At 40.9% G+C, this 26,215-nt stretch overlaps 1 protein-coding gene across 4 annotated transcripts in view; it reads right to left on the reverse strand.

Moving 5' to 3' along the window:
• Nucleotides 1-21,318: 21,318 nt before the first annotated feature.
• Nucleotides 21,319-26,215, reverse strand: part of birc6 (baculoviral IAP repeat containing 6) — a 210,306-nt gene continuing 205,409 nt past the window's right edge. For all 4 annotated transcript variants that reach the window (XM_062058987.1, XM_062058986.1, XM_062058988.1 and 1 more), the window contains exon 73: nt 21,319-22,331. In XM_062058987.1, the coding sequence (XP_061914971.1) occupies nt 22,152-22,331 (180 nt within the window). In that variant the 3' untranslated portion in view covers nt 21,319-22,151. The remainder of the gene's footprint in view (nt 22,332-26,215) is intronic.

Genomic DNA, 26,215 nt, shown 5'->3' on the forward strand with positions numbered 1-26,215 from the left:
TCTCTGTGGACTGGACTTTCACAATATTATGTCAGACCCACTCGACATCCATTGCTTTCGGTCTCCCCTAGAGGGGGGGGTTACCCACATATGCGGTCCTATCCAAGGTTTCTCATAGTCATTCACATTGACGTCCCACTGGGGTGAGTTTTTCCTTGCCCGTATGTGGGCTCTGTACCGAGGATGTCGTTGTGGCTTGTGCAGCCCTTTGAGACACTTATGATTTAGGGCTATATAAATAAACATTGATTGATTGATTGATTTAGTTACTTATATATATTTTTGTATTTTCTATTTTTTTTAAGGCCCCATTTAATGCCTTTTTAGCCTTCATTTCAGTACTGTTATTGCACTGGAGAATAATACAATCTGTTGATCAACTTGACATGCATTTGCATCACTGAACTAAGCAATGTGGTCTACATACAACACACAAAGACAAAGATATGTTTCAAAGGGCCGATTTGTTTCAGGCCAGAACAAATTGACAAAACTATTTTTAATAGCTGCACCATAACATACATAAGTAACAAACAGCATAATAACAATATAGCTGTAAACCAAGGAAAGCACACACTACATACACAAAGCCTAACCAGCCGTTTTTTCATCTCAAGGAATTCTGAAATAAAATCATGTCTGAAGCCCAGAACAATCTACACATTTCCCCAGTTTTAGTTTAGAGATAAGGAAAGATTGGCCTGGCCCACTAGGATCCCTCTTTATGTTTGTGAACTTTATAGTCACATTTAGAGTGATGTGATAATCAAACACTCTAGAAGTATAGAATGAAAGTGTGCAGTGCCTCGTTAAAATCCAGCCGCTGTTGCTTAGCAGGTGAAGTGTGTCTCTCTTTACTAGCTTCGTCGAAGCATGTTGCTTTTGTAGCTGTTTCAGCAGATTTGAATTTCTAGGATAGGATCTTTGATCCAAGACACAACTCACATTCAACTAAAATGTTATTTTCTTTGTGGTCGAAAAAGAAAAGTATTAAGAATATCTCCATGTTAAGAAACTCGGCTTCGGGCTTCGCCATGATGTCTTGTTAGTAAACATAGACACGCCCCCTCCCACACACACACACACATACACACAGACAGCGTGCGGAGGATGACCATAAATGCTGGTTTAGTGTGGCTAAAACGGGGCTTAGGCTAAATAATTATTTGTTTAAGGGGTTAAACGACTTAGTGTAGACATGGCCTAAAAGATTACAGTTGGTACACAATGCAGCTGCTAGACTTTTGACAAGGACAAGAAAATGTGATCATATTACGCCTCTACTGGCTTCCTGTGCATTTACGATGCGACTTTAAGGTTTTATTACTTACGTTTACAGTCTAGCTCCAATCTATCTTGCTGATTGTATTGCACCCTTTGTTCCGTCCAGAAAATGAAAAATTCTGGTTTATTAGTGATTCCCAGAGCCCAAAAAAAGTCTGCGGGCTATAGAGCGTTTTCTATTTGGGCTCCAGTTCTCTGGAATGCCCTACCGGTAACATTTAGAGACCCTACCTCAGTAGAAGCATTTAAGTCCCAATTTAAAACTCATTCACCCTTGACTTTAAATAGACCCATTTTTTAGACTCTTTTCTGCTCGTGGAGAGGTTTTTGGGTGGCCACTGATCTGTTTCCACAGAGGTTGCGCTAGCTGTTCCAAGTCTGGACCCGTGTTGCACCACTCCTCTGTGCATCAGTTGGTGACGTCTCTGCGCTGCCGACTTGTCGACATGCAAAAGGATCCCCCCTGCTGACCTCCCTATGGACTGGACTCTCACATTACTAACTGTATCCACTCGGCATCCATTGCACCGGTCACTTAGGGGGGTGGTCACTTTGTTCACATTGGATAGTTCGTTCTTGCCCTGATGTGGGATCAGATCCGAGGATGTCGTTGTGGTTTGTGCAGCCCTTTGAGACATTTGTGATTAAGGGCTATATAAATAATTTTGGACTGATTGATTGATTGATTCACCTGTGTGATGGTATAATAGTCAGTACTCAGAAATATAATGGGAAAATACAACATATACATTTTATCAGGTGTATGTTTATGCTAACAATATTCATTAAAATGAATTCATTCCTTCACAGGTTACATACAGGCATACTGTATATCCATCTATCCATGCACACATATACACATACATTCATAAGTGTACCATGTGAAAAGCCACAGCAAAACTTTCTATTTAAATAGTATTTACAGTACTGTATAAATAGTATCTATATAGTTATGAAATCTTAAATATTTGACTTAAACACGGTTTACTGATGTTTTGTGTTTTTTTTTTTTCTGGTTTCATACAATGGGGCCTATTTAAAAGCCACGCTATGTATTCTACACTTTCACACACTGCGTTTGCACACACCTCTCTTTGAATACTAAACGCTGTAAAGGGGCTTTGACATTTAGCTGTGACTTAAAGGTGACTTGCGCACGCACACACACACACACACACACACACACACACACACACACACACACACACACACACACACACACACACAAGTAACATGGGGACGGCATGCACTTATTGCGTCGGATGAAAAGAGCACAGCTCGCTCCCCCCGTTCTCACCACATTCTACAGAGGCACTATAGAGAGCCTACTGACCAACAGCATCTCTGTCTGGACTGGAGCCTGCAATGCCTCGGACTGGAAGTCTCTGCAGAGAGTGGTGAGGATGGCGGAAAAGATCATCAGGACTCCTCTTCCTCCTTACCAGGAGATCGCAAAAAGCCGCTGCCTGACCAGGGCTTAGAAAATCTGCAGAGACTCCTCCCACCCCCACCAAGAACTGTTTTCACTGCTGGACTCTAGAAAGAGGTTCCGCAGCCTCCGTAGCAGAACATCCAGGTTCTGTAACAGCTTCTTCTCTCAGGCCGTAAGACTCTTGAACGCATTAAAATAATCCCCTCAATTCCCCCCCAAAATGGATTAACTGGCTGGAATATAAAGACAATATAACATACATCCATAAACGTGGATGCATATGCAAAAGTGCAATATATTTATCTGTACAGTAATCTATTTATTTACATCTGCACCTTATTGCTTTTTTATCCTGCACTACCATGAGCTATTGCAACAAAATGTTGTTTTTATCTGTACTGCAAAGTTAAAATTTGAATGACGATAAAAGGAAGTCTAAGTCTAAGTCTAAGTCTATTATGGTCCCAGCACCTCAAACCCTAGTAAGAGGCAGTGAAAGTTTGAAGTTCCTTGGAGTAGCCCAGTCGTTCGAGCTGGATTCGGCTGCGTATTTGGCAACCTCAGTGAGGGAGAGAGGGAGGGGAATTTTGACCGTGATTGCAGTACCATTTCTGGGCACATTATTGCATATGGCCCCTTTAAGGTAGGACAGGCATTTTAATATTTTGTTTATATGTGGGTTTTAACATCTGTCCTGTTTAATTGCAGGTTTTATCCTGCTACCCAGCTACCGAGTTTGTGTTAGGATTTAATTTTGTGTAAAGTTGAGTTTACTCTGTTTACTTTCGTAGCTTTTAGTAATCCTATTTTACCTCTGCACCAGTAGGATATTGTGGTCCCTGGGTCTTGTTGTGCTTGTGGGGGGAGTGTGCCCATATTTCTGTTTTGCCCTTGGGAATTTGTTATTTAGTGTGTCTGTGGGTAGCACTTTCTGTTTTGATTGGGGTGTGACTACCTCCTCAAGCCATCCGTGTTTGGTTATGTTCTATTTATTTTTATTTTTTTCAGATTTTGTTTGGTGCCAGTCTAGGGGCTACACGGTTTTATTTGAATCGTACATTTACTATTGGCCATTTTAACTTGCATTTTAGTCTTAGTAATGAATATATTTTCGATCTTTTATGCATGCTCCTGGTCTTAATGAATTTAATTACATTTTTAAAAGCACTGTCTCGGCATATGTTACAATGTATCTGAGTCCTTTTGTTGTTTTGTCATAGTTATTTTGATTTTGGTTATCGGTAACATTATACATTTTATTTTTGCGCACTTTTCCTTGAGATAAATCTCAAAGTGCTACAATAAAAAATATGATTTAAAACAATCAAAGCTTAACAATTAAAACAGATAAAATATGAAGACTTAAACGCAATGATGCTTAAAGCTTTCTTTAAAATAGGTATTCCAGAGAGTTTAAAGAGTCTACTTTAGGTACTGTATTCCAGAGGTGTGGACTCGAGTCACATGACTTGGACTCGAGTCAGACTCGAGTCATGAATTTGATGACTTTAGACTCGACTTGACAAAATGTAAAGAGACTTGCAACTCGACTTAGACTTTAACATCAATGACTTGTGACTTCACTTGGACTTGAGCCTTTTGACTTGACATGACTTGCTACTTTCCCCAAAACCTAAAGCTTAAAAAGTTATTTGGGAGCGTTCCGTAGCTTTCATTTTGTACATGTCTGTCTATCAGCATGTGTGCTGCGTGTCAGCGTGTGTGCTCTCAGTACAACAGCCAATCAAATTAGATCTACATTGTTTTCATCACACAGCATTCAGCCAATCAAATTGCAGGACAACCAATGAACAAGAGTTGTCAAACAACGCGCCAGTGAGAAAGATTTATACCAAAGTTGGTTTCGTTCGGGTATAAAAACTACGACTCGGTCAACAAAAAACGAATTGCCGTATGCAAATTACGCAGTTCGAATATTACAGACGGAGACGCAACCACTTCCAACTTCGTTCGACATTTGAAGTTGCACAAAGAAGGGTAAGTTTTGAATGTAAGATAACGTTTATTGGCTAAGTAACATGACTTTTATTTGCTGTGTAGTTAAATCAGTGAGGCTGTAAACTCACTGCTAACGTTATAACCGTAGACATCTTATAAGTAGACGCAGCATCGAGGGCTACTGCCTACTGGCGCAGACGAGACGCGGGGCCGCCATCTTGGAGTGGTGATCCGCTCCACTCACTGCAATTCATTTGGCAGGAGCAATGAACTGTCAGTGCATTTAATTAATTTTACCTCACTGAATACCACTCATTTTCACGCGCTTTTTTGTCATACGTGTAGCTATGATAAAGGACACATGTTTTATTATTCATAGTTTGCTTAACAGTAATATAATATTCTTATATGCTATAAGTGACCAGACGTCCGAGATCAAAACTGGGAATATAAGCCCAGAGAAGGGGGAAAAAAACGGTCAGCTATTTTTAAGTTGAAGAAACAATATGATTACGTTATATATACATGCGTATATCCTACATAAACAATGTATGAATACATTAAATATCTATATATCTTATAGACCGTATCTCTGTTGCTGCAGCAGCAGAGAGTTTATTCTGTCTTGACACTTTGTATTGATATTTTGTATTACATTCTTCCCTTAAATGATCATGTTTACAGTGATTGTTATATATGTATTTTGTATGTATTTCGCTTTGGATAAAAGCGTCTGCCAAATACTTGAACATATATAAACACCTGAAAGTCTTTATATCAGCTAAAACCACCAATCTGTTTCACTTGATTCAGAATAAAACCAAATGCTGTCTTACCCAACAATGTTAGTATTTGAATATTGTTACTTGAAGACTTATTCCTGGTTACAATTATACTGTTAAGAAAGTATTGTCTTATATTTTGCCTAAAATGAGAATGCACCATAATCAGTGGCGTCTGGTGAATTTTGTTTTAGGTGGGGCTGAAAGTTTGTAAACCAAACCCCTGTAGGGGCGTCATCCTCCCCCAGAAGATTTATTTGTGATTTTCACATACAAATATTGAAGATCTTTGCTCCTTCTCAACTCTGTGGTAATGTTATTTTCATAAAATACAACCAATAGTACCAATAGTACATTAATGTTAAATCTTACTTGTGAAAAGTAATCCCCCGATTCCTATTTTCAACAGTCCGCTCATTTGAGCAGGAAAACGCTGAACACCATCTTTGTTTTCTACCTGTCAACTGTCAGTTTAGGCTGCTCGCCGGCTCCTCATCACCACTTCAAGATGCAAATTGCTCGCGTCACAGCAACCAATACTGCGTCTACTTATAAGATATCTATGGTTATAACGTCATTGCAAACACAGCAATATGTTGCGTCCACTGCAGTTTGCTACCTTATTCATACTTTTTATCAAGTGATTTTTTTTAAGCAGGGTTGCATGAGGTACCTACACTTAACGTTATGTTAGTCAATGTATCACACACAGTAACATAACGTTAGACGGCGGTCAGCAGCACTGCGTATTTTAGCCACCTACAAAAAGACAAACAGTCAAATAAAGGTCAGTTAAAATGTATACTATATTAAGAATATGTGTACATATTGCATAGGGCCCTGACATCTAAAAAGTACAACTCTGTTCATTGTTATGTTCATGTATTTGTTATGTTTTTCATGTGTACGCACACATAAACACACATACAGTATGAGATGAGATCAATGAGATAAGGTAAGAACAGAATAGAAACTGCTGTGGAACTAGTTACAATGCAATATGCCATGGAAATACAATGTTAACACTTTTGTACAAATAAGTACAGCTGCACTTGTTTTTGCAAATGTGTTTATTCTGTAAAGGAATGAGTTAAATGTTTAAAATTGTTTAAACTATTAAAATGACTGGTTAATAGTGCTATTATGAATTGCAGTGTCAGTACTATTTTTTTTCTTGCTATTTCAAATGCACTTGTTTTAATAAATAAATACAGCGTTTTAAAAGCATACACAATCTGTGTAAAAATATTAATCTGTGGTTAAAAGGACTTGAAAGGACTCGAAACTCAAAATGCAGGACTTGTGACTTGACTTGAGACTTTCCAGTCTTGACTTTGGACTTGACTCGGGACTTGCCTGTCTTGACTCGGGACTTGACTCGAGACTTGAGGGCAAAGACTTGAGACTTACTTGTGACTTGCAAAGCAATGACTTTGTCCCACCTCTGCTGTATTCTCAGCAGGACAGTGAGGACGTTGCAGAGGCTTAGGAACAGCTGAAGATAGATAAATACAAAAGGCATAGTAAAAGAAAAACACAAACAAACCAGGAGCTAGAGAGGTCAGAAGTCAGAGGCAAAACAGGAACAAGAGCTGGGGCAGCTAGAACCAGGCGAGGGCTGAGGAACAATCTGGCGTCTAGTATGACAAAGAGCTGCGCTTAAGACTTCCACTGACTCACAATTGAGTGCAGGTGTACTGGTGCGGCTTCGCCCAACTAAGATAAGTTAAAAGTTAAAGTACCAATGATTGTCACACACACACACTAGGTGTGGTGAAATATGTCCTCTGCATTAGACCCATCCCCTTGTTCACTCCCTGGGAGGTGAGGGGTGGCCACGCCCGGGAATCATTTTTGGTGATTTAACCCCCAATTCCAAACCTTGATGCTGAGTGCCAGGCAGGGAGGTAATGGGTCCCATTTTTATAGTCTTTGGTATGACTAGGCCAGGGTTTGAACTCACAACCTACCGATCTCAGGGCGGACACTAACCAGTAGGCCACTGAGCAGGTTAAAACAAAATGTCAGTGGCGTGACCTAGCGGCCTACCTGGCTTATCTTGATGGTGGGCATGGAAGTGATGAACAAGAGAGCGGGAAATCCAGGAGCGTTCCTCAGGTTCATAGTCCTCCCAGTTGACCAGATAGTGCACACCTTATCCAAGTTTCAAGTTTCAAGTTTATTCACAATACCATAGAACAATTACAATAGTAGTGAATATCATTTAAATATGTTGGTAAGTGAAAGGGTCCCCCAAATAAGCTAGAAGAAGCTTTTGACAGGGGGTCCAGAGGACAATATATACAGGAATGATGAAAAATGGTAGCAAGCACAACAACAACAACAAAAAAACAACGATATATGATAAACACAAGATCAATCAATCAATGTTTATTTATATAGCCCTAAATACTAAAGCATGCATACACATACATACTTACATTCATTCGACCATGCAAGACCCAACAGTAGTCAACCCCACATGAGGCATTAGAGATAGGTGGTTAATAGGTAAGTTTTCAGGTTTTTTTTTAAGTTGGAGAATGGATACCGCATCTTGAGGCTCTCATTAAGCCGGTTCCAAATCTTTGGTCCCCTGCATACAACACTTCGAGCAGTACAAGTCAGTAGACGATGTTTACCTGATATCAGATCTAAGTTATGAGTGTTGTGGGCATGCTGGGGATGGTAGATAGGAACCAAGCTACAGAGCCTAAGATTCAGCCTGTGAATGACTTGATAGGTTAAACAAGCATTTTGATAAATATTGAACTCTGTCAGTCTTAAGAGATGATAATTATGGAATAGATGACGAGTGGGGGCATTAAACTTGGACCATGACAGGGCCCTCCTACTAGAGTCCAAAACGGCCTTCAAATTAAAAAAACACTTGACCATCGATCACACGTGGAGAAGGCACAACCGCAGGGTTCAGCTGACTGGTGACTGGTTTGAGACGGGAAATGTAGAGCACTAGGTTGATCCTGAGCTTTCTCGCTGCATTATTCACGAAAATAATTCCAGAAATCCTGTTAGGGCCTCTGCTTTAAAAAAAACAAAAACCTACTATGACAAGTTATATGACTGGGCAAGAAAATATTGTATTCGCATGGGTCAAAAAACTGATTAAATAACTAAAATGAACAGTTATAAAAGTTGAAATGAAGTAAATATAAAATGTATTTTTTCAGGAGCTTCACAGAAGTCTCAGGCTGATATTGCAACTGTCAAGTGTATCAATGATTCATGTATTGTTTTATGTCTGCAGTGACGTCTTGCTGCTGGGGGAAGTAATCCAGAGTGTCCGGGATATTTGCCTGCTTTTGCTTGGCGCGAGACGTGCTGGCTGTGGAACTGAAATGGCGTCTCTCCCACACCAGTGGCAAAGCGGGCATGGTGAAAAAATGCCATGGCTGGCTCTGTTTTCCTGGTTTTTAGTTTGAGCAAAATAAAGCGCAAAGGGTCCCGCAAGACAACTTTTCTCTAAACAAGAAATATTGTCACATTTTAATCTCATCACACTCCTAGCAGGGATGTTAGTAAGACCAAAAGGCCTGACTAGATATTAAAAAAAAATAGGATTACAATGATTTCCAAATAAAATTTGACTTAGCGCCCCCAATTTAGCTAATTTAGCCCCCTGTTTAAGTCTTACCTATGTGTAAGTCTTAAAGGCCTACTGAAATGATTTTTTTTTATTTAAACTGGGATAGCAGATCCATTCTATGTGTCATACTTGATCATTTCGCGATATTGCCATATTTTTGCTGAAAGCATTTAGTAGAGAACATCGACGATAAAGTTCGCAACTTTTGATCGCTGATAAAAAAAAGCTTTGCCTGTACCGGAAGTAGCGTGACGTCACAGGTTGAAGGGCTCCTCACATTTCCCCATTGTTTACACCAGCAGCGAGAGCGATTCAGACCGAGAAAGCGACGATTACCCCATTAATTTGAGCGAGGAAGAAAGATTCGTGGATGATGAACGTGAGAGTGAAGGACTAGAGTGCAGTACAGGACGTATCTTTTTTTCGCTCTGACCGTAACTTAGGTACATTCCACATTCCACACTTTCTCCTTTTTCTATTGTGGATCACGGATTTTTATTTTAAACCACCTCGGATACTATATCCTCTTGAAAATGAGAGTCGAGAACGCGAAATGGACATTCACAGTGACTTTTATCTCCACGACAATACATCGGCGAAGCTCTTTAGCTACGGAGCTAACGTGATAGCATCGTGCTTAAAAGCAGATAGAAACAAAATAAATAAACCCCTGACTGGAAGGATAGACAGATAATCAACAATACTCTTAAACCATGGACCTGTAAATACACGGTTAATGCTTTCCAGCTTGGCGAAGCTTAACAATGCTGTTGCTAACGACGCCATTGAAGCTAACTTAGCAACGGGACCTCACTGAGCTATGATAAAAACATTAGCGCTCCACCTACGCCAGCCAACCCTCATCTGCTCATCAACACCCGTGCTCACCTACGTTCCAGCGATCGACGGAAGGGCGAAGGACTTCACCCGATCATCCGTGCGGTCGGTGGCTAGCGTCGGATAGCGCGTCTGCTATCCAAGTCAAAGTCCTCCTGGTTGTGTTGCTACAGCCAGCCGGTCCCCCCAGACAAATACTGTAGTAGTCTCTTGGTGGAAGAAGGACCTGGCAGTGGTCTAGTCTCCAAGCTGGGGTACACACTTTGATTTGTTGAGAGGAGACTAAACGGACCCAAAAGAAGAGTCATTAGGTAGCGAGCTGGAGCGTCCGCTTGGGCGAATGGGACACTTGGCAGTGTGATGGCTGAGGTTGCCGCAGGAAAAGCAGAATTGAACACGCAAAACTTGTTTTGTAGAGTTGAGCAACGACGTCCTTCATACTGCATGGTAACCTCAGGTGCAGCAGATAGCTGATGAGCAGGGAAAGAGGCGACAGGAACGACTCCAGATATCCTTGTAGGAGTAACATGTCTGGTGCTCCTGCTGGCGTTGGGAGCTGCACATCCAGGTTGCGTGCCTTTATCCCCCGCATGACCAAGCAGATACCTCTCTATGTGGACGGCTAACACTAGGAGTTCATCTAGATTGTTGGGAAATTCCAGGGGGATCATGTGATCCTAAACAGGATTGGCGAGTCCCAGAAGAAAATAATCCAAGGCGTTACAGTCACTTTCAGCATCAAGTGCTCAAAACTCAAAAGCATAGTCAGATATGCTGCCAGGGTTACACTACACTTGTTCCACAGCCTGCGTAAACGCCACTTAGGAAGAGCTGGGTGGCAGAATGGAGATTCCATTCAGCCGTAGCCCAAGTTGAGAGTGGCAGGTGGACTCTTCTTGTCCTGGGACGGCATTTACCCTGGGCGGGTTGAGCCGGCTTCCCCTCTGAACCTGACGACATCACGAACCATGGCGGCCCATGCATGGCGGCCCATGCATGGCGGTCCTGTACGAGGTCACAGGAGATGGTGAACCAATCTCGGGTCCACCGTCGCAAGCCAAACACTTGTGAATCCGAGAGTTCGGAGAGATCCTCCTTGATTGTCATTGCCCAGGTCTTCAGCTATCAGCAGTCATTGTCGAAGACCTCCAGCATTCTTTGATTGGCCACACTCAAAGACCACGTTTCACCGCTATGGAGGAGGACATTTCGAACAATAGCCTGGTAGACTATTTCTTTGGTCACCAAGGCGATCTCCCTCCTATCCCAAAGACAATCCCATTACCTCCATTGTTAGCTGACTATTGTGAGCGTTTATTTACAAGTTCAAATGCATAAAAATCAAACATATGTGTTCTTGTTACACATAAGGATTGTGAATAATAAGCAAATTTCCCCAAAAAATGCAGTTCCCCTTGAAGTACTTTTGTTCTTATGTGCATCTGAGGCTGGAATAAGTCTAATGCCCCTGGAAGATGAAACATTATGTTGCACATGAATTTTGGATGCAGTCACACCACACATAATAAAATAGGAGATTTCCAGAAAAATATCAACTTTAACCGGCTCAGTGACCTTGTGGTTAGAGTGTCCGCCCTAAGATCGGTAGGGCGTGAGTTCAAACCCCAGCCGAGTCATACCAAAGACTATAAAAATGGGACGCATTACCTCCCTGCTTGGCACTCAGCATCAAGGGATGGAATTGGGGGTTAAATCACCATCTGCTGCTGCTCACTGCTCCTCTCACCTCCCAGGGGGTGGAACAAGGGGATGGGTCAAATGCAGAGAGTAATTTCAGCACACCTAGTGTGTGTGACTATCAGTGGTACTTTAACTTAACTTTAACTTATTTTGATCGCTTTATTGAGACACCTGGAAACATTCATTGAGATTTAGATAAAAGTAGTATAATGCCACTCTGTATAAACAATCAAAAATCAAAATGCACATCACTGACTTGTGAGTGGCACCACAGCGGAAGGGGTCTGCGCGTATATCGGCCGTGTTTGAAGATCCTCGTGCTAACAGGCGTTTATTGCATCTGAACCATTATAATTGAACAATGTGAATATTTTAATGGGAACTGCTCTTTACATAGTGAAACCCATTATCTACATCTTTAAGCTACAAGTGGAGGAGTTCAAGTATCTCGGAGTCTTGTTCACGAGTGAGGGAAGAGTGGATCGTGAGATCGACAGGCGGATCGGTGCGGCGTCTTCAGTAATGCGGACGCTGTATCGATCCGTTGTGGTGAAGAAGGAGCTGAGCCGGAAGGCAAAGCTCTCAATTTACAGGTCGATCTACGTTCCCATCCTCACCTATGGTCATGAACTTTGGGTCATGACCGAAAGGACAAGATCACGGGTACAAGCGGCCGAAATGAGTTTCCTCTGCCGGGTGGCGGGGCTCTCCCTTAGAGATAGGGTGAGAAGCTCTGTCATCCGGGAGGAGCTCAAACTAAAGCCGCTGCTCCTCCACATTGAGAGAAGCCAGATGAGGTGGTTCGGGCAACTGGTCAGGATGCCACCCGAACGCCTCCCTAGGGAGGTGTTTCGGGCACGTCCGACCGGTAGGAGGCCACGGGGAAGACCCAGGACACGTTGGGAAGACTATGTCTCCCGGCTGGCCTGGGAACGCCTCGGGATCCCCCGGGAGGAGCTGGACCAAGGGGCTGGGGAGAGGGACGTCTGGGCTTCCATGCTTAGGCTGCTGCCCCCGCGACCCGACCTCGGATAAGCGGAAGAAGATGGATGGATGGATGGATGGATGGATGGATGGATGGATAAGCTACAATTAAACCAGTGTGGGTGGCAGTGGGAGCAGGTGGGTAAAGTGTCTTGCCCAAGGACACAACAGCAGTGACTAGGATGGCGAAAGCGGGAATCAAACCTGGAACCCTATGTTGCTGGCCTTGCCACCTGGTGAAGGTGGAAAGGTCCCAGTCCAGGTGTAACCTCCCTTGGGATGAGTCACAGTGCTCATCTGATGGACACGCTGGCTGAGGGTGCCAGGGCTGGCCAACTGAGCTCGGAAGGCGGCCGTGAAATCACGCAGCAAATGGTCGGAATTGTCAAGAGTTTGTCCAAAGCCAGTAAGCGCAAAGGGGAGGTATTCCTACTCTGTGGGGTCCATGTTGGCATGTAGGTTCTGTCACAATTGCGTAGGACCCCAACGCAGAGCAGAAAATAAAAAGGTTTAATAACAAAAAGTAGAGATGACCGATAATGGCTTTTTTGCCGATATCTGATATTCCGATATTGTCCAACTCTTAATTACCGATTCCGATATCAACCAATACCAGTATATACAGTCGTGGAATTAACACGTTATTATGCCTAATTTTGTGGTGATGCCCCGCTGGATGCATGCATGGAGGGGGGGTGTTCTGGGTATTTGTTCTGTTGTGTTTATGTTGTGTTACGGTGCGGATGTTCTCCCGAAATGTGTTTGTCATTCTTGTTTGGTGTGGATTAACAGTGTGGCGCATATTTGTAACAGTGTTAAAGTTGTTTATACGGTCACCCTCGTTGTGACCAGTATGGCTGTTGATCAAGTATGCCTTGCATTCACTTATGTACGTGTGCACTAGCAGCATATATTATGTGACTGCGCCGACACCCTGTTTGTATGGAGGAAAAGCGGACGTGACGACAGGAAATTGGGAGAAATTCGGGAGAATGGTTGCCCCGGGATATTTTCGGGAGGGGCACTGAAATTCGGGAGTCTCCCGGGAAAAACGTGAGGGTTGGCAAGTATGCCCTATGTTCGTGTTTTACCGGATATGTACCGCTCCGTACAGCGGTGTTTTAAAAAGTAATTAATTTTACTTTTTGAAACCGATACCCATAATTTCCGATACTATGTTTTAAAGCATTTATCGGCCGTTAATATCTGCAGGCATCTCTAACAGAAAGCACACTCAAAAAGGAGTGCGGAAAAAATAAAGATGCGCACATAAGGTGTGAGAAACGGAAAAAGCACAAAGAAGGTGTGGATAATAACAATTAACACTACAACTGCAACGCCAGGACTAAGCCAAAGCAGAAGAGATGTACACGACTGGAAGGGTGAAACATCAGGAAGTCTACTGGCACCAAGTGAAGGGACTGAAGATTTTAAGAAGTCAGGGGGAAATGAGTATCAGGTGTCCTTGTGACCCATAAACCAGGCACTGCAACAAAAAGAAGATAGGCAGCAGCAGACCTGCCAGATCATGACAGGCAGCTTTTTTATATTGGTATGCAGAACATCACATCTTATAGCGACACAAACAAAAACATCATACCCGCCACAACAGCAAGGGGTCTGAGCCGCTACGTGTTCGAGACCCTGTCCTGCTCACACAGTCCTCATGGCTGGTGAATCCAGGGCCGCCTCTCCCTACACACAAATCACACGCTGTGCAAAGTGCTACGCCATCCTTTCTGTGTAAATAAATGCATGTCAAATGTTATTTCATGAATGACAGCACACTTCATATAGAATTTGACCGCAAACTTATTCCTAGCACCTTTCTGCTCTGTTACTGTAAATTATATATTGGAAAATGTTCCATTTCCAGTGTTAGTGCTGCAGTCAAACTGGGTTTGATTCCCGGTTAGAGTAGTCATAGGAACTTTCTCACATTTGTGTTTTAATCATGTTACATTTGTTGTCCTGCACAGAAAGATGATTTATTGAACAATTTATTTCCCATTAAATAATTTTAATACAAAACATGCATTAAATTAAATTAATGTTTGAGTCAAAAAATATAAAAAAATAACGAGAAAGAAAATATGTGCAAAAAAATTTCATAATAAACTGGGTCCTCATCACTGAAAAATATGAGTTGCCTAAAGTGGTTTTGAAGGCGCCACCCACCGCTCCCGCTTGTGGATTTGTTTTTGCCACAAAAGCGGAAGCAAGATGATTTGCGCATTTAAAAATTGGCTTAAAAAGGATTATTTTAATCTACACTTAAAACATCTCCTTGTGGTCTACATAATATGTATTGAATAATATATGGTAAAGTGAAATGAAGTGAATTATATTTATATAGCGCTTTTCTCTATATAAGTCTGGGCTTCCCTACTTAGGCTGCTGCCCCCGCGACCCGACCTCGGATAAGCGAAAGAAGATGGATGGATGGATTCTTTGGTGTACCAAAGTGCTTTGCATAGTGGAAACCCAATATCTAAGTTACATTTAAACCAGTGTGGGTGGCACTGGGAGCAGGTGGGTAAAGTGTCTTGCCCAAGGACACAACGGCAGTGACTAGGATGGCGGAAGCGGGGATCGAACCTGGAACCCTCAAGTTGCTGGCACGGCCACTCTACCAACCGAGCTATACCGGTTATACTATGGAGCTATAATGGTGTACATTTTGCTCCACAGTCACTTTTATAACCTACTTTATGAGACTTTCTGCAAGATGTTGGATTCTGAGGCTGTTTAAATATATATCTTGAAGTTGTCACCGCAATTTTTTATCCCGACACGATGGAAAATACATGTTATTATTTTAAAATTATATTATATTGATTACCCCGGTCATAACATTAAGTACACATGCACACTTTTAGATCGATACAGACTGTATAAAAAAAGTTGCTCTTTAGCAACATTTTTGTCACTGCTCGTTACATGTCGGTGTTATGTTGCCATACCAACATTATAGTGTCAAATTATAGTCCTTGGCTACGTGCGTCGTTTTCGATGTTATTATTTATTTAATAATTGTATTTCATATTTTTGGCCACGATAACATTACACATAGTTTGAACAGTAACACTGTATTTAAATATTTAATTAAGTGATTATTTGGCGCCGGATAGTCGAACCTCGGATTCAGGAGGAACAGTGTGGTTTTCGTCCTGGTTGGGGAACTGTGGACCAACTCTATACTCTCGGCAGGGTCCTTGAGGGCGCATGGGAGTTTGCCAAACAAGTCCACATGTGGTTTGTGGACTTGGAGAAGGCATTCGACCGTGTCCCTCGGGAAGTCCTGTGGGGAGTGCTCAGAGAGTATGGGGTATCGGACTGTCTGATTGTGGCGGTCCGCTCCCTGTATGATCAGTGCCAGAGCTTTGCCGCATTGCCGGCAGTAAGTCGGACACGTTTCCAGTGAGGGTTGGACTCCGCCAAGGCTGCCCTTTGTCACAGATTCTGTTCATAACCTTTATGGACATAATTTCTAGGCGCAGTCAGGGTGTTGAGGGTATCTGGTTTGGTGGCTGCAGGATTAGGTCTCTGCTTTTTGCAGATGATGTGGTCCTGATGGCTTCATCTGGCCAGGATCTTCAGCTCTCAGTTCGCAGCCGGGTATGAAGCGACTGTGATGGGAATCAGTACCCCCAAGTCTGAGTCCATGGTTCTCGCCCGGAAAAGGGTGGAGGGCCATCTTCGGGTTGGGGAGGAGATCTTGCCCCAAGTGGAGGAGTTCAAGTACCTTCTAGTCTTGTTCACGAGTGAGGGAAGAGTGGATTGTGAGATCGACAGTCGAATCAGTGCGGCGTCTTCAGTAATGCGGATGCTGTATCAATCCGTTGTGGTGAGTCGGTCTACGTTCCCATCCTCACCTATGGTCATGAGCTTTGGGTTATGACCAAAAGGACAAGATCCCGGGTACAAGCGGCCGAAATGAGTTTCCTCCGCCGGGTGGCGGGGCTCTCTCTTAGAGATAGGGTGAGAAGCTCTGTCATCCGGGAGGAGCTCAAAGTAAAGCCGGTGCTCCTCCACATTGAGAGGAGCCAGATGAGGTGGTTCGGGCATCTGGTCAGGATGCCACCCGAACGCCTCCCTAGGGAGGTGTTTAGGGCACATCCGACTGGTAGGAGGCCACGGGGAAGACCCAGGACACGTTGGGAAGACTATGTCTCCCGGCTGGCCTGGGAACGCCTCGGGATCCCCCGGGAAGAGCTGGACCAAGTGGCTGGGGAGAGGAAAGTCTGGGCTTCGTTGCTTAGGCTGCTGCCCCCGCGACCCGACCTCGGATAAGCGGAAGACGATGGATGAATGGATTCTTTGGTGTACCACTAGTGCCACTCATTGTCACAATGTCTCCTCGCTCGTGTGCGGTTCAAGCGGACTCAGGCGTCTGTGATAAACAGGGTTACCCTAACCCAGGGGTTAGCAACCCAACATGTTGAAAGAGCCAAATTGAACCAAAAATTAAAAAAAAAAATCTGTCTGGAGTCGCAAAAAATTAAAAGCCTTCTATAAGTGTTATAATGAAGGCAACGCATGATGTAAGTGTCTACATTAGCCTACTATCAAAATGACTATGAGTCGCAGACTGACACAAATCTTCCTTGACAGAAATGTTGAAATGTAATATTTATTCTACACATTTTTGCAACATTAGAAAACATTTGTAAAACGGAGGCTTCTCAGAGGGTGAGATAACTCCTGGAAATGACTGTCTTAGAATGGCCAAAGGTATAGATGTGTGTGTCCAAGTTAAAGGAAACGTCAGGCTGTCTTCTTCTAATTGATTTATTACAATCTTTGCAAGCTGGGTAACGTTTGCTGTGGTCTGGAACAACATGGCACACAAACAACTATCAGAAATGCAGACAATATTACATACAGATAATGTGTCATGAGACATGCAAATATACATTAAATACACAGAGGACATAAGTAAAGGAAATTAAATGAGCTCAAATAAACCTACAAAAGAGGCATTATGATGCAATATGTACATACAGCTAGCCTAAATGTAGCATGTTAGCATCGATTAGCTTGCAGTCATACACTGACCAAATATGCCTGATTAGCACTCCAACAAGTCAAAAACATCAACAAAGCTCACCTTTGTGCATTCATGCTCAGCATAAAAAGTTTGGTGGACAAAATGAGACTGTGGAAGTCGCTTCCTAGCAGTTCCACTGTTACACACGTCACAGGAGCCAGGCGTGCAGTTTTTAACAGAGTTTTAATGTTCATCAATTTAAGAAATGTTTTTCCAGCAGGTCGTGACTTTTCAGTCACTCCAAATCCTCCGTCTCTACTGTTCCCGGCCGCCACTGTTAAAGACAACAGGTGATTAGATAACTCGTACCACCTGGGAGACCTAATCATCTGTTCAGCTGTGTCTCACCGCCGCCACTGCCACGCCCCCGTCTGATGGTGCTCTGTCCTCAGCACCATGGACAGAGGCGGTGACCTCCGCTCCTGCAGGCAGCGCTGGCCACACCTCCTTCCACAGAGACAAATAAGGAGTGGCATAAAACACGTCTTACTGTGGCAGCGTCGGAGAAAGTTGTACATGTAAACAAAATATTGAGTTCACGGACCGCCGCAATTAGTAGGACAAAACGGCCCTCGCCAAATACTCTCATCAGTGAAGCGTGTTTAATACAAACAGTGGGATTTCTAACATTTAGGAAGGTTTGTGTCATGTTTCTCCTCCTACAAAAAACATATTAAAACAAACAATATATTTTTACTCATCTTTTCCATTTTCACACATTTTTGAAAAAGCTCCAGGGCGGCGCTAACCCCAATACGGTGTGGACAGCAAAACTGGCCACACTCGCGGTTTTATATTGTGGGAATACAATCAGAGGATTCACACAGACACAAAATGTTTTGGTTTTACTTGACATGGTACACAGCTAAGGGGCGTTCAAGGAAGCTGTAGGACTGGTGAACTGACGGTGTTGTGTAGCAATACATACCAATCACCAGTACTGTCAGAAAAATTGTATGTAAATTATCAAAAAACTTTCCGTTCTATGGGTTCCCAGTGAACAGACGAAAGCTGTCTTTGTTGCACCAAGCCAAAGGCTTGGAAAATTCCGCTGTGTACGATGGGAGGAGACGGGAGGGGTTATCTATTGTGATCCAAGACTTGCCCAAGCTCGATCCAGGACCAGTCCAAGCCCGAGGCATCTTTTTCTTTTGTGTTAATGTGACCGAAAACAATGGCTGTTTACATACCCCCCCATTCCTTTAGAAACAGCTGTTATGTAAACAGGGAAAGTCCAAATAAAAAGAGGTGGCGTAAAATCTTTCGCCAGAGCGTGCTGGAGACTGTGCAAGAGTACAGCCCAGACGTTTCTCCTGAAATTGAGCCAAATTTAATTCTGTCTCTGTTTAATTCCTTGCTTCTTGTATCGTTTAATAGATGTCGTTTAATAGATGTCATCAGTGTTTGAACCTGACAAGTACTCTGCTAATCCTGAAGGTTTCGAGATGGTCATTTTTGGCAATTTGAATTTTGAGATGCTCACACAGCGCCGCCTGGGTGCACCACTTCGCCCCAGAAGTGGCGCAAAAGGTAGCGACCTTCCGCAGGTTAGCATAGGGAACATTTTGTCTAGTTCAAGTTCTTTTGGTCATAGCGAGAATCTCACTGGTTTTTTTTTAGTTGGAAAAAGTTACAGATCAGATATTTGTTTTGTTCACTTTTTAAAAAAAAAATTCATTTGAAAAATATATATTTAATTAGCTTGGAATCACTAAACAAATTAAAAAGTTAAAGTACCACTGATAGTCACACACACACTAAGTGTGGTGAAATTACCCTCTGCATTTGACCCATCCCCTTGTTCCACCCCCCATTGGCCCTAGTGTGTGAATGTTGTCTATCTGTTTTGGCGACGTGTCCAGTGTGAACCCCCGAGTGCAGCTGGGATAGGCTCCAGCACCCCTACGACCCCGAGAGGGATAAGCGGAAGAAAATGGAAGATAGAAATGGTCCTGCTGGAAGGACGCCCCACAAGGCATCAGGAGGAGTCTACAATACACGTCCTGTTCATCAGACACTCAATATTGATGATTCATATTCAACATTTCTCTGCAAACACCTCCATGTCGCGGTCATGTGACCACACCACATTCTGGTAATTCAGGGTATTTTTGTACCTTCCTCTTTTTGGACTAATTTGTGCATTTCAGACACATCTGTCAGAATTCTTGCAAATTGATAATCAAATTCTTATTTCATCCGAATGACAACTCATTCTTAACCCCGATTTCATGTTACTTTTTCAGTATGCCTTTCTCTTTGTTCAAATACACACTATATTGCCAAAAGTACTCACATATGAACTTGAAGTGCCATCCCATTCCTAACCCATAGGGTTCAATATGATGTCGGTCCACCTTTTGCAGCTATTACAGCTTCAGCTCTTCTGGGAAGGCTGTCCACAAGGTTGCGGAGTGTGTTTATAGGAATTTCCGACCTTTCTTCCAAAAGCGCATTGGTGAGGTCACATACTGATGTTGGTCGAGAAGGTCTGGCTCTCAGTCTCTGTTCTAATTCATCCCAAAGGTGTTCTATCAGTTTCAGGTCAGGACTCTGTGCAGGGCAGTCAAGTTCATCCACATCAGACTCTGTCATCCATGTCTTTATGAACCTTGCTTTGTGCACTGGTGCACAGTCATGTTGGAAGAGGAAGGGGCCCGCTCCAAACTGTTCCCACAAGGTTGGGAGCATGGAATTGTCCAAGATGTTTTGGTATCCTGGAGCATTCAAAGTTCCTTTTACTGGAACTACTCCTGAAAAACAACCCCACACCATAATTCCTCCTCCACCAAATTTCACACTCGGCACAATGCAGTCCGAAATGTACCGTTCTCCTGGCAACCTCCAACCATCAGATTGCCAGATGGAAAAGCGTGATTCATCACTCCAGAGAAGGCGTCTCCACTGCTCTTAGAGTCCAGTGGCGACGTGCTTTACACCACTGCATCCCGCGCTTTGCATTGGACTTAGTGATGTATGGCTTAGATGCAGCTGCTCAGCCATGGAAACCCATTCCATGAAGCTCTCTGCGTACTGTACGTGGGCTAATAGGAAGGTCACATGAAGTTTTGGAGCTCTGTAGCAACTGACTGTGCAGAAAGTCTTTGCACTATGCGCTTCAGCATCCGCTGACCCCTCTGTCAATTTACTTTGCCTACCACTTGGTGGCTGAGTTGCTGTTGTTCCCAAACTCTTCCATTTTCTTATAATAAAGCCGAAAGTTGGAATATTTAGGAGCGAGGAAATTTCACGACTGGATTTGTTGCACAGGTGGCATCCTATGACAGTTCCATGTTGGAAAACGCTGAGCTCCTGAGCGGCCCATTCTTTCACAAATGTTTGTAGAAACAGTCTCCATGCCTAAGTGCTTGATTTAATACACCTGTGGTCGGGCCAAGTGATTAGGACACCTGATTCTGATCATTTGAATGGGTGGCCAAATACTTTTGGCAATATAGTGTATCTGCCATAAAAATGAGGGAATCAAATATTTTATATAAGCATGCAAACTTTATGACAAATTAATATTTTTTATTGTTGCTCATTTAGTCATTAATATTGGAGGAATTAACAAAATCACAGCAAGAATTTAGAAGTGAATAAAAATGTTTTATAAAGACTGGTTTGTTTTTTTATTGGTTTTCATCAGGAGAGTGCAGCGCTGAAAATAAGAAGCAACACATATTTTCAAGCATTTAATGTCCTAGCAAAAGGAGTAAGCGGCTGTTCAAGGGAGTGATTAAAATAGAAAGTGCATCTTTTTGTTCACTGAAGTTCAACTTAATAGAAAAAAGATCCAAGCAGTTTCATATGTCAGGCGGCGCACAATTCAGAATCATCCTGTAAAAACAGCAAAGAATTGAGTCAAGGTACAAGTGTGTACTGGAGTATTTGGTGGTATGTTGTCAATCAAAGGCACATCACAGCTTTGTATCTCACTGGGGGATTGTTGCACACGCACACGAGACACACACACACACACACACACACACACGTACAACATGCACCAGCCCTTGCGTGCCGCGGGCGGACAGTCGCCGACATCACCCCAGAGCGTAGGAGACGATGACGACGTGGATATGATCTCGGAGATATCGAATGAAGCAACAGAAGGTGATTGGTTGTTTTCTTGTGGTCGATTCTGGAAGGCGCTAATTTGATTTCCTTATTTTTCACTTGCAATGAGTTGAAACACTGTCGCGCTAACAGTCATAAAGAAAGGGACAAAAAAAAAAAATCAAATAAAATTTGGTAAACATTCTAAAGGCTTCCCTTATTCATTTTCTGTAGACATAAAGACGTTGAATAAGATATCAATCAGTGGTTACGTCATCAAGAAAAGCACAAAATGTTTACAAGCTTGTTAAAGGTAAATAAAAGTCTTAAGGGCATAGCATCGTTCCGCTCGTGGCTTTCTGCTATTTGACTATTTTTACATACAAATATTGACAAACTGCCGCTTTGTGCTGGCAGCCTCCAGTCTATAGTGAGAGGATGAGGAGGAGGACCGAGGACTCATAGCGGGCCTTCGGTGCCGAGGTCGTCCTGACTGCCACTCGGCTTCTCCAAATCCTGGCTGGGCGTGTCTTTGAGGACGAGAGCGGCGCTCTTCTCCGACAACTCGTCGCCGTCTGCTTCCAGGCCCTCTGGGCAAGGCAGCTTCAGTAGTTCCTCCCTCAGCTGAGCCGTGTGTCGCTGCAGCAAAAACACACACGTTCAACACACGCAGGCAAAACAATGCTCAGATCAGACAATTTGATAATACAAATTTCACAATAAAATCAAATAAAAATGAATATACATATAACAAATGATATTGTCACAGTGGAATTTTAAATATTTTCTTACTCATGACACTTTTAAGTTATTTCAACTATTTTTTGTACGATTATTCAATGAGGTAATTCATAATTAATTCAATTAAACTTTTTGTGTCCCAATAATCAACACAAAAACTTACGTTTTTTTAGAGGTGATTTTGGAATTATTGTGAATAAATAGTTGATCAAATTTAACTTTCACATATTTTCACATTTTATGAGCTACTGAATTTGTAAACTATAATCAAGAAATTAAGAAATATTTGACATATATAAATACTATATTTGACATAAATAAATATATTTGAAATAGATAAATATATTTGTTATATATAAATATAATAATATTTGACATATATAAATATATTTGACATATATAAATATAATATTTGACATATATAAATGTAATATTTGACATATATAAATATTATAATATTTGACATGTATACATATATTTAAAACAGATAAATATATTTGATGTATATAAATATAATATTTCACATATATAAATATAATATTTGACATATATAAATTATAATATTTGATATAAATAAATGTAATATTTGACATATTAATGTAATATTTGACATATATAAATATAATATTTGACATATATAAACATATTTGACCTATATAAATATTATAATTATATTTAACATATATAAATATTATATTTGACGTATATAAATATAATATTTGACATATATAATTATAATATTTGACATATATAAATATATTTGATATATATAATTATAATATTTGACATATATAAATATATTTGACAATTATATTTGACATACAGTATATAATTATAATATTTGACATATATAAATATACTATTAGACATATATAACTATCATATTTGATATATATATAAATATAATATTTGACATATCAATTTAATATTTGACATATATAAATATAATTATAATTGACATATATAAATATTATATTTGACATATGTAAATATAATATTTGACATATATGAACATATTTGACATATATAAATAAAATTATATTTGACCTATATAAATATTATATTTGACGTATATAAATATAATATTTGATATATATAATTATAATATTTGACATATATACTTATATTTGACATATATAAATATAAGATTTGACATATATAATTATAATATTTCACATATATAATTATAATATTTGATATAAATATACTATTTGACATATATAACTATCATATTTGACATATAAATATAATATTTCACATATATAGATTTAATATTTGACATATATTAACATAATATTTGACTTAATATTTTTGGTAAGCCACTTTATATATGTAAAGTATTATATATAAATATAATACTTTACATATATAAAGTGGCTTACCAAAAAATGTACCCTTTTAATCCTTCCATATTTTGTCACATTACAAACATAAATATAATTTATTGGACATTTATGTAAAAAACAACACAAATTGATATGCAATTGTGAAGTTGAAAGAAATTGTACTTGATTTTTTATTTGTATTTATTTTTTTTACAAATAATATTTTCTTTTCATTAAAAAAAGCGAGGGAGTGACATTTTAACGAAAAACAATGTTTAAAAACACGGATATTTCACATGCCTGTAGGTGGGACTTTTGGAAGATTCTAGTAACCTTTTTGGGGGCAGGCTGTGCTGTCGAACGCTGATTGGTTGAACACATTTGGGGGCGTTCTTAAAACTTATTTTTCAAACACACGACCGCCTTTAAAATATGCGAGATAACTTGCTTATTTCCTATTTCTTGTGTATTTCTATTACAACAAACTTGACAACGTAGAGAAAAAAGAACAAAAAGAGCTTTGGACTTGCAAGAACTTTTGTGCAGCATCTTTGTGCTGAAGAAGGCTGACCAGTGGAACTATCTTGCAGTGTTTTTATTCCACCGTAGTCTTGGGTAGTGTGAGGAAATGGGTTCCAATATTAGCATGGTTAATTGCGGTTTCTGGTACTGTATGTGTTTCAGGCACATATGAGGAGGTATTTGCTTGGCACAATATAATGCATTACATGTAATGATTTTCTACTTTGTGTATTGACATGGTAGTAGGCTATATGATTTATGCTTAACGTGGGTTGGCTCATAGAATCGCACTCTGCACTGAAAGATGGTGATTGCTGGATTGAGTTTAGTTTATTTCGAACATGAACACACTTACAGTATAATACATCACACATCATTTCATACAGTTTCTCTTTACATCATGTCCGAAAAGGAGTAGGAAGAAGCAAAGCTTATTTAATCCGATCCCTTTTCCACTTCCGAGTGTTTACAACTACAGTACATATGTTCATTTACTGTCTTCTTTTTGTAACACAATTGCATCAGTGAATGATTATTACAGCAGTTCTTGCAATATATAATTAAGTCAGTCATGATAAACATACTGAGATGAAGAATATCCTGTTTTCAATAAGGTTGAAGGTATTTCTCATAATAATTCTTCCTTGTACATTGTAAGCACTATTAATTTGAACAACCTCTTAAACTGGATTAATTCAGTACATTGTTTAATTTCTTTGCTTAATTAATTTCATAGTTTAATTCCACATACTGATATACTGAAGGTCTTAAGTGTTAAGTGTACGTGCATACAAATGTTTTAAGTTAGTTTTTCCTCTAAGGTTATATTTCTCCTCTTTAGTTCAGAGGAATTGTTGTACATTCTTGGGGTAGCAGGTTATAGTTTGTTTTGTACATCATTTTAGCTGTTTGCAATTTTACCAAATCGTTGAATTTCACTATTTTTGATTCAATAAATAAAATGTTTTTATGTTCTCTATAGCCAACCTTATGTATCAGTCTAACTCAGACCTGGGCATTGCATCCGGCCCTTTGCGCATCCCTGTCCGGCCCGCGTGAGGCCAATCATAAATTACAAAATACATTTAAAAAAGTATCTATGTCGAGTGTGCAATACAACGGTGCTGCTTTTGTTTTGAAAAGTGTTATTTGTATTACTTCCGTGTGGACGTATGCGCGTGTGCGATTGTGAGTGAATTGAACGGCGCAATTACAAATTACAAAATAAAGTTTAAAAAACATCTATGTCGTGCGCGCAATACAACTGTGCTGCTTTTATTTTGAAATGTGTTATTTATGCCGTATGTCCGGGGGGAACCTGTGAGTGAAGGTGCATAGAGACAAGTGATGAGACGCTAAAAAAAGAAAAGTTGATGAGGAATGGCGTGTTTCCAACAAGACATGGACTGCTAAGTATTTCTTTACATAAATTAATGGTAAAGCCGTGTGCTTAATGTGTGGTACACAGGTTGCTGTGTTTAAATATCATTTTAATCGCCACTACACGAAGAAACACGAGGGAAAATACCGGAATGTGTCTGATGAAGCGCGCGCAAGGGAGGCTGATGCGTTGATGGTAAAACTGCAAACCCAACAAGGACTTTGTGCCATATTTCACACCCCCAGAGATGCAGCCGTCAGGACAAGTTTCGTCATTTCTCACAAAAGCGCCAGAAAAAGTAAGGTGTTTTCTGACGGAGAGTTTATTAAGGAGTGCTTATTGGACTTTGTTGCGCTGATAATGCCCGGAGACATGGACTGTTTTTCGCTAACTTTGGATGAGAGCTCTGATGCAGTCAATTAAAGAGACAACCACAGGTAATGACTTGTTCACAGAAGTAAATGCGTGTTGGGACAAGCTGGCAGGTGTGACAATCCAATCCACTTTATTTATATAGCACATTTAAACAACAAAATGTTTCCAAAGTGCTGCAC

Source organism: Entelurus aequoreus, linkage group LG09, assembly GCF_033978785.1.
Source record: "Entelurus aequoreus isolate RoL-2023_Sb linkage group LG09, RoL_Eaeq_v1.1, whole genome shotgun sequence".
Classification (NCBI taxonomy): domain Eukaryota; kingdom Metazoa; phylum Chordata; class Actinopteri; order Syngnathiformes; family Syngnathidae; genus Entelurus; species Entelurus aequoreus.